Raw genomic sequence first — 9,965 nt, 5'->3', positions numbered from 1 at the left:
TTTTAAAATCAGTTCTACACACACACACACACACACACACACACACAGACTGTTCACAATTAGGTGGAGAAAAACAACAACAACAACAAAAAACTTTCAGTCATTTCACTCCTTTTTGATCAAATGAATCATCACTTCATCCATGATGCAGAAAACGCAGACAGAATCACATAATCCAATCAAAAAATGGAATTTTCAGTATAACGAGAGTCACTTCACCAGCATTTCACCATTTAATTTGATAAAAACTATCATCAGATACACACAGAAATGTCATTTGATTACCACTGTTTTTGATAACAATCATAAATCCAGAAAAAATAAAAGTCAACATAAAATTTCTAAAAAGATAAAATATTTCAGAGGGCCCTAGTATTGTAAATTAGAAATATTAAAATGGAACAGCGGAATATGGGAAAATAAAATTGAATATCACAGGGCACTAAAATGTTTATTTTTTTGTTATTCTTTTCATTGCTGTAAAATAAGTTTCTTTTTTTCAATTAATTAGACATGCTTTTTAATTGCTACCATTTAATTTAACCATTTAAATGTATTCCAGAAAAATTCAAAGGAAAAAAAAAAAAAAAGCATATACTGTGTAATCAAAACCATCAGAACGTGAACCGAAATGAAAGTTTAAGTTTTAATTAGTTTAGTTTAATTCATTTCTAAAGCACATTTAAAAACAACAGTAGTTGACCAAAGTGCTGTACATATAAAAAGCGACATAAAACAAAAAACAACAATAAAAAGGGCAATATACAAAACATTACAAATTAGGAAACAAACAAAAAAACAAAAAACAAAACAAAAAACCCACAGCTCTTAGACTGTATTAAACGCCAAAGAATAAAAATATATTTTAAGACTAGTTTTTCCCCTTCTTCTGCTATATATCCAAGTTAAACCGCTTCAGGAACAAGAACAAATGTAGGGCGGGGCTTGATTTTGTCTGTGAGGAATTGATTGGATGGTTGTGGTTTGCTATTGGTGGAGCTCATGTGAGTGACAGGTAGCCCCGCCCTCATCATCAGAAGAAAAGAGATGAGGGAGAAGAAGTTCTGATTCAAGATTATGAGGAACATGAATCTAAAACAATAATGATGTTCACCAATAAATCACCAATGAAACAAATAATATTCTTGAATAAAAATATGAAATTGCATTTGTATTTGTGCATTTGTTTTTTTTTAACAATGTGCATGTTTGTGTTGATTTGTAAGGAACAGACAAAAAAGGGTGCAATGAAAAAAGCGTATATTAAACATTCTATTTATAAGGTGAAAAGATACAAGTTTGATGCAAGTAAAAATGAAGAACAACAAATAAATAATTTATAAAAAAAAATACTGCAATATTCCATTAAAAAAAACATGAATTGTCCATTTTGATTTCATGGTGACTTTAAGGTTTAAGCACAAGTTGAAGCCAGTGACGCTCACACTCACAATGCTCCGCCTACCTTCAGCAGTCACACAGAGAGAGAGAGAGAGAGAAAAACAACCAACCATTTTGGAACTAAAACAACATTAATCCAACATTAAATCAACTAAACAATTAGAAACATTTAGAGAGCCGAGTATCCCCTCCATGGTTTCTGTCTATCCTACTGTCTGCTGTACCTGGTTTCTGTCTTTCAGCTTGTTTTGGAGGAACAGGAAGTAGTGAAAAAAAAAAAAAAAACTCTCCCAGAGCAAAACAAGGAAGTGCAGGCAGTGTGAGCAGCAGCAGAAGTCTGAGATCATTATGTTTTGTGCTACAGCTCTGTGACAACAGGCCAGTCAGAAAGAACAGAAGTAAAATTAACAAAAGCAAAGGGTGGAAGAAACTAAAGCAGGAACAACAACAACAACAACAACAACAGCAGCACACAGTGAGACATAAGTCTGCAGCAGAGACAAAGGAAACAGAGTGACCACTTCAGAAAGAGGAGGTAAGACTGAGGAGAGAGAGAGAGAGAGAGAGAGAGAGAGAGAGAGAGAGAGAGAGGAAGATAAATGAAGAAAACAAATGCTTTGAGTGTGAAACATTAGCTTTCTTTCTCATGCTGTGAGCTGGAGAGGAAAACCGCTGAAGCGAAACTTCAGGAGGTGGACCCCTTTGTGTGATTATCCGAGTATCCGGAAGGTGGTTGAATGGTTGTGAACTTCCTCATTGTGTGTTTCAGCTAAACATATACTTTCCTCAGGTTGATATAGGGGTATGAGAAGTTGCTTTGGATATTAGCATTCTGCTAAATGACCACTTAGCCTACTAGGACTGGGAGGTGATCCAGGGTCTACATTACCTTGTTTACAAAGTTCTAAGAGTGAGTTTGCTGAATAAAAGTATTAGTTTCTTCATTAAAAAGTCTTACTGACCTCAAGCGTTTGAGCAGTAGCATATGCTACATGGCTAACCTGCGTTGTAGGTTTTTTCTGAAGCCTGTCTGACAAAGAGTTGCAGAGTTGGTTTCGAGTTGACAAAACCAAACAGATCCAAGCAACTAGCCATACAACATTCTCACAACACTTGCAGTGAACAATCTGTGTCAATTTAGGGTTTGATCCTGAGTGTATGATTACCTCAGAAACTGTGACGTTTACAGCCAAACGTGTGAATATGAGATGGACTGCATGAAACACTTCTCTGCAGGAGTTTATGCAAGTGAATTTAAATAGTTTTATAGGTCCACAACAAGCCTAAAGAAAACATACATTTTGTAATTTTAAAGGCTTTTATTATAATATTTATTTGTAAGCTTATATATATTTTTATACAGTATATTATTAATAATAATTATAATTAATAATATACCAACATAATTAATTAATTAAAAATATAAATATTAATTCATATTTTGATATTAATGAAAAATTAATAAAGATTAGGGTAAGGGTAGATTTAAATCTTCATTTGCATAAAAACTTTTTGGTCACAGCACACTGACACATTTTCAGCATTACCAACTACTTACAAAGAAACACAATTTTAGCAATAACACAATTTTAACATGTGCCTTAAAATACAGACAAATTATATAATGTAAAAATATGTAATTAGCTAAAAAATAGAATGTATATTAGGGCTTGGACAATACATCGACGCATCACAAATCGAGAAATGATTCTGGATTGATTCTGATATTTTCCGTATGTATTGCGATTCTCTCTCGAATCGGTTCTGAGCTTAGTTTTCAACAGCAGATGGCACTGTGTGCTTTAGAAACAGCCGTACTCTGCTTCCTTCCAATTCCTTACACAAACCACTTGAACCTTCTATAAAATAATCCCTCAGAAAGTTTGAAAAGGTTGAATTGAATTACAAGGGTGTTTGCAGTGGGCTGTTTACATTAATCTCTCGTCATAAAAGCATTCTGAGGCGTAAATACATTGTCAGACTCACCCGAGCGCACGAGTGCTCTTCTTCATGAGCATTTGAGCATGCGGTTAAAAATAGCCTAGACCGCCATCTGCTGTTAAAATCTAAGCTCAGAATCGATTTGTACGGAGCCTCGGACAATCAATATAATTAGCCTTAATCAATATAAAAAATATAAAATTAAAGAAAGGCAATTTGATCTCAAATGCATTTTCCTGTGAAGCATGCATCTTTGAAGCTTTCTATCTGCTGATGTGTATCTGATAAAGGCGTAAATATGCATTTCCTTCAGCCTGAGACTTATTCATTCCACTTTTGGTGTGAAAGGGCTGTTACATTTGCCAAAAATAGATTTTTTTGTTGTTATTAAAAACAAACAAGCAAGCCCAGCCCAGGTGAGACAAAAGTAACGCAAAAGTAATGTAACGCATTGCTTTGCATGCAAAGTAACTATGTAACACAATTAGTTACTTTTTTAGGGAGTAATGCAATATTGTAATGCATTACTTTTAAAAGTAACTTTCCTCAACACTGCTCTTTACTGTACATAACTTTGGGAGCTCATGGAAACCCGCTAAAACCCACTACAAATGGGAAAACTCCATATCAAAAGCTGCCAGAAGAAAACCGATGGGGAAATATCCCAAAATTTATGTTAGCCATTTTGGTTGCTTGACTGGCCATTGGCTACACAGTCGACTGAACCATACACACATTTACTGCCAATTATTTAGTTGGATTGTCTTTTAGGTTCCACCCAGATACTCACTGTCATCCCGTGACGTTCTTCCCCACCATGGATGCATCAGGAGGATGCTGGGACAGCTGCCTGAACGAGGAGGACTTGCCGCAGATGGACGGCACATGCGATGCGTGTGAACCGGACGAGCCTCAGCCGGCTGCGTGGGTCTGCGCACGCTGTCGCTTCGCCTTCTGCAGCAGCCACGCAGACAAACATTCACAAAGCACCGGTCACCAACTCCAGCCGTACCACACGCCCGAGCCTCACCCGGAGAACGAGCACCTGCCGTCCGAAAACGCAGCAGAGGGAGCCACCGGACAGGATGAGCATCAAGTCCAGACGGGAGCAGGGAAAAGAGAGACTGTGACAGTGGAGAGGCTGAAGTGTAAGGAGCACGATCAGGAGGGATCGCTCTACTGTAAACACGACCAGCGGATCATCTGTGTGGTGTGTGCTGTGCAGGGAGAGCACCGAGAACACGAGATCATCACTCTCAGAGAGGCCTACCTGTGGCAGAAGGTCAGTGAAAACGCACACACAAAGACCAGCACTGGTTGATAGGCTTTCATTTAGGCCACATTTAGGGATAGTTCACCTAAAAATGCAAAAAAAAAAAAAAGTGTTTTTTTCTTTCTTTTTTTTAAAGTCTATCCTAAATATACTGCGAGTGATGCAGGTATTGGTCAGTGAAGTGTCTTTTGGCATATACCTCATGTATGCTGTAGTTTAAAAATGAATAATTTACATCTTGGAAAATTAATTAATTTATTTATTTACATTTCTCTGTAAAAAATTTTCATAATATTGCAGCTTTGGTCCTCTGAAATTAATGAACACACCAAACAACCAGAGCAGAAGGGTGCAGGGAATGAGGCAGTGCTGAGAGCAGACCAGCAGAGGGAGACCGATGCCATCGGGGGGAAAGTGGGAAGGGAATTCCGAGAAAGAAGTGCAGGGGAGTGAGCAGCTTAGCAAACACAGCAGCAGCCAGACCAGGGACAAATGGGACCAGATCCAAGACTGGTTAGTTGGAAGTAGGTTTCAAAATGGACTGGATCAGGAACTACCCTAGACAGAATGATTGGGACCAGAGCATAAAAACATGCAACTGACCATGAAAGCTTGCACCTCAGAGCACATTATTATTATTATTATTATTATTATTATTATTATTTTTTTTTTTTTTTTTTTTTTTTAAATAATGTAAGACATTGGACATTCAGATGTAGAATTTGCACTTTGCTGCTTCTTCATAGAGAGCTTTTCTGCCCAACCAGGGTTGTGCACAAACATTTGAGGGCCAGTGACTTGAACTGATGGAAATATCTACTGTATGTATGCATGTATATTTCTGCTATTAGCTACTAGCAATTTGTTGTAAAAGCCTCACTGCTTCAAAAGCCTCGTTCGGCACTTACTAGCCTTTACCAATCATTTTTTACTATTACAGCTCTCAAGGTTAACTAAAAGTCGTGGCATGAAAGGTTGCAGTGATGAGCATGTAGTTGATCATGTTGTTGAGCTCATGAAAGTAGTCAATTTCTGCACACTAACGAATGCTTTCATTATAACTAACAGTGCAAACACACTGTAAATAAGAGATTGATTTTTACAGGAGTTTTGGCATGAGTCCAGAACTCAGTCACTGAAAAACTTGCGCTGTTTGATTGACAGCTCCTGCGATTGTAAAGGGAGCGTTCTTTGAAACTGTTCTTTGATCACAGTTTAAATAACAGATTATTTTCATCCTACTAAGAGAAACAAGGTGAATTTGAGCGTTTAGTCACTGGTTTGATTTACTGACACACAGACAAAGATCATCTGACTGTACATGAATCATTAATATCAGATCAGGCATTAGAATGAACACATTTACTGACATGTTGTTGCATTACTGTCGAGTTCATATCGTAAAAGTCTGTTTGCAAAGCCTTCACCGAAATTGCAACTGAGTTATCAAAGAATCCACAGTATAATGTGCCAAATACAAATAAATAATGCTCAACTGAGACATTCACATTGTTAAAAATAAATAAAATAACCACATACCTTGCATTAGGATCCTATGGAAGGTGTTATTTTTAGTCAGTGGGCGGGGCCAAAGTTGCAATGGTGAAGCATTTGTTGATTTTCTTCTGCAGAGGCCGTCTTTTAATAGTCACATTCCAGGACGAGTCGTTCGCTGGGCTTGGTAACATTAAAAGCTGTTTTTGGACTAACAAGGAAGTTTTCAATTCTGAAACTTGCAGGATATTCTTATAGTATGATGACCTCTTATATGTCAAAAACTCAAGGAAATTTTGATTTCCCGGTTCATCACCCCTTTAAAAGGAGCAAGACTACTGTTTGTAACATCTGAGACGTCACCCTAAAAAAAAAAAATAATCAATCCAAAAGAGTGCCAAGGTTCCTGCTCTGCTCCAGAGGTCTCCTGAGTTTTATAATAATATTTCCATTTTCTAACTCTAACATTCTAGACCATTTTTTGCATATAGAGTACTATTAAATCAACATTAAATAAGTGTGAAAATGTTATGTTTTCTAACACTTTAACAATATTTCAGACTCACTCTTTCTGAATGTGTTTGTGTTCCAGAGCAAAGAAGGCATCGATCTGCTGGAGCGCACGCATGAAATATCAGAAAAGATCAAGGCCAAATGGATCAGCCCAGATGTGAGTCACACTTATCACATTATTGCCTAAACATGGTTTATAATAACCATTCTGCACTTAAACTTCCACATATGTCGTTATCGGAATAAGGGAATATTAGGCAAATATAGATGTGTTATGAAATGCAACTTTTTGTGCTTTAAATCAAATTTCACATCAAATTGTTATAAATGGAGCAAAACCTTAAAGATTTCATAATTCTCCATATCACTACATAATGAATTACTGACTCTGTCTCACAACTTCTATAAATATAGCTTTATCTGCATACGTAAAGTATACTCGCTCACATAAATCAAGATATATACTATAAAGCAAAGCTCCACTGCTTGGTTGTTGATAGATGAGTGTGGATGAGCTGGAGGAGTATGTGAACCAGCAGTTCGACGAGCTGCACCGGCTGGTTCGTCTGGAGGAGTGGCGCGTCCTGCACCTGGTGGATCTGAAGGAGGCCTTCCTCACTGCCCAGGCCGCCGAGAAGATTTCTGAGATTAGTGTCCACACGGAAAAACTTCAGGAGGAAATGGATTCCATCACACAGCAGCTGAGCGACCTGGATCAGATGGAGCAGGATGGAGTCGCCCCCATGTCCCTCGCCCCGCTGTTGGCCCTCAGACCAGCACCCCTACCTGAACAAGTGGAGCCCATCCCAATGGTTAGTCAAGTCAGTGTTACTGTCATTTTTGTATAAATTGGAGCAACGCTGTAAAGATGAGTGGGTCAAAATACGTCCAGAATCACGTGAGAGACTGATGAAGAACATCATACAGGAAATGATTACTACAGGTTTTTGCTGCTAAAAGTGAATCATTGGTTGTCCTTAGTTTTTCACCCATGGCTTTACCATTTAGGCCTGGTTTTTGTTAAATAAATAATGGCACTGTGTGATATGTCATGTTTTGTTGTTCATCTGAGGTTTTATTTTCAAAATCCCAAAGGCCAGAAGATTTTTATTATTTCCTGATACGGAAAACCATGGAATTCAATAGGGTGTCCTAACATTTGCACATGACTATATATATATATATATATATATATATATATATATATATATATATATATACACATATGCGCATAAAAATGCAGCTGGTTGAGCTGGTTAGCTAAGCTAGGTACATTTATGATTACATAGTCTGGAAACTGTCAACGTGTCATCATGATTGCAGAACCGACATATATATTTTGAATATTGAAGTCAGGGAAAGGCAGCTCTACAAGTCTGTAAATATGAGTTTGAAATGCCATTGTCAGTCATGTCATGCAGGTCCTTATATGCAGTGCATTATATAGCAGTAGAACAGTGATTTCAAATGAATAACTTCTTTTCCTTGCTCTTTTTTTCAGATTCCTGATTTGAGACTAAGGTAAGGGATCTGAAATGATCTGTTTCAGTAACTTCCAGGTACTCTTAAAGATTACTATTTTAAATATAGACAGACAGCCTTTATAATTCACTCTTCCACTTCTTCTGAATCAGTTTCTGCTTGAAACACATATGGCTGAATTAAACCAGTATTTCCAGCGTTTACTACAGTAAAGTTTAGCTAGTGGATCTCTGAGTGCGACTGAGTGGAGACAGGGCTAATTTGCATATTCATTAATCTGGACATACTTAATTAAGCAATGGTTTAGAGTTGCATTCAATATATTTTAAGGCATGAAAAAAATTCACAGGAAAAAAAAAACATTTAAATGTGTCATTTTGGTGATCAAAGATGAGTTTTAAGGGATTATTTATGACTACAGGCAGACTGGTTTCTGTATTTTGTTAATGTTTGAATATAAATGTATAATATGTGAGTCTTCCTTCTGTCTACAGAGCCAATCAAAGGAGGGAGGAAGATCCTTCAGAAGATGAAGAGAGAGGAGATGCATATATTGGACATACACCCTGAAACTAATGGCCATTCTGACGCATCTGTCTTTCTCCTTGCTTATCTCACTTATTGGGATTAAAAACTATGACTATAGCTGAATGTTACTGTTCTGATCGTATTGCTTAATTTTAACCAGTTATTTAAACATTGCAGATAATTGTTTTATCACAAACCAATTAATTTGGTAATGCCCGGAAGGCAGGAAGAACGCTGAAACACTAAACTTTAAAAGACTTTGTCTTTTGTCATTTGTATTGTTTTAAAAAAAAAAAAAAAAAAAAATCATGTTTTTATGGTTTTAAACCATGTCTTTTTTTTGTAACTGGTTTAATTGTTTGATTCATGAAATATGGTCTCATATCCTGCAAACATCATCATGCTATACTTTGATTCCATTCAGCTTAAACATTATTATGGATTATATATTTGGCATAGCTGTTCATTGTTTGATGCATTGTTTATATTCCATTTGTTTGCTTCTTTTTCTTTATCAGAAAGAACTGTACTGATGCCAGTATACCAAATATATTTCAACCTTGATTGTAACCTGATGCTAAACCATTTCTTGCGTTTGAATATCAGCATGCTGGGCCTGGAATCGGCTTGTGTACATTTTCCTCACCATTTTTAAATATATATTTTTGTTTCTTACAGTTCTCTCAGCATTCTCTCTTTGATAACTAAACAATGCTTTGCTTTGGGAAAACATGGCATTATATATTTGATATGGTCAGTGTTTGGGAAGGTTACTTTAAAAAGTAATGAATTACAATACTGCGTTACTCCCTAAAAGTAACTAATTGTGTTATAGTTACCTTTTATGGAAAGCAATGTGTTATGTTACTTTTGCATTACTATTTCTCACCTGGGCTGGGCTTGCATGTTTATTTAATAACAAAAAAAATATATTTTTCAATTTGACAAAGTCTCTGCACTTATGATTTCTCTCAACATAAGACATGAGAGAACTGTCAGTCAATACATGGGAAAACGAAGTAACTTGCATTACTTATTTGATTAAAAAGTAACTGTAAAGTAATGCATTACCCCCAACATTAGATATGATCTTTGATAGTAGGAGTGCACTGACCTCTGCACAGTAAAATGAAAATACCAAACTTCTGCTTTTGTTCTGATTTTTTTTTTCTGTAAACAAATAATTAAAGAAGTTTATTTTGAAGTTTGAAGGCTAACGAGTGATTTTACCAATTTTTACCACTTTTACACATGATTTACCACTCATGGAGTCCATAAATTTGAGTTGGATTGAAATATTAAGTCTGCTAGTGTGCAAACACTCAAAGCACCT

At 36.4% G+C, this 9,965-nt stretch overlaps 1 protein-coding gene across 1 annotated transcript; it reads left to right on the top strand.

The window, feature by feature from the left end:
* The first annotated feature begins 1,653 nt into the window (after positions 1 to 1,653).
* On the top strand, positions 1,654 to 9,309 carry LOC125247261 (tripartite motif-containing protein 44-like). The gene is made up of 6 exons (XM_048158531.1): positions 1,654 to 1,936; positions 4,114 to 4,624; positions 6,702 to 6,779; positions 7,123 to 7,434; positions 8,124 to 8,143; positions 8,599 to 9,309. Exons 2-6 carry the CDS (start codon positions 4,160 to 4,162, stop codon positions 8,672 to 8,674), a joined length of 951 nt encoding a protein of 316 aa, XP_048014488.1. The 5' UTR covers positions 1,654 to 1,936; positions 4,114 to 4,159; the 3' UTR covers positions 8,675 to 9,309.
* Positions 9,310 to 9,965: the final 656 nt, after the last annotated feature.

Source organism: Megalobrama amblycephala, linkage group LG15 (genome assembly GCF_018812025.1).
Source record: "Megalobrama amblycephala isolate DHTTF-2021 linkage group LG15, ASM1881202v1, whole genome shotgun sequence".
Classification (NCBI taxonomy): Eukaryota; Metazoa; Chordata; class Actinopteri; order Cypriniformes; family Xenocyprididae; genus Megalobrama; species Megalobrama amblycephala.
Note: the sequence above shows the minus strand (reverse complement) of the source record. Positions and strands in the feature narration are given on the sequence as shown.

Coding starts and splice junctions, on each gene's coding strand:
- LOC125247261 (XM_048158531.1), top strand. CDS start 4,160: ATGGATGCATCAGGAGGATGCTGGGACAGCTGCCTGAACGAGGAGGAC. Junction 4,625..6,701: donor AGGCCTACCTGTGGCAGAAG/GTCAGTGAAAAC, acceptor TTTGTGTTCCAG/AGCAAAGAAGGCATCGATCT. Junction 7,435..8,123: donor AAGTGGAGCCCATCCCAATG/GTTAGTCAAGTC, acceptor TCTTTTTTTCAG/ATTCCTGATTTGAGACTAAG.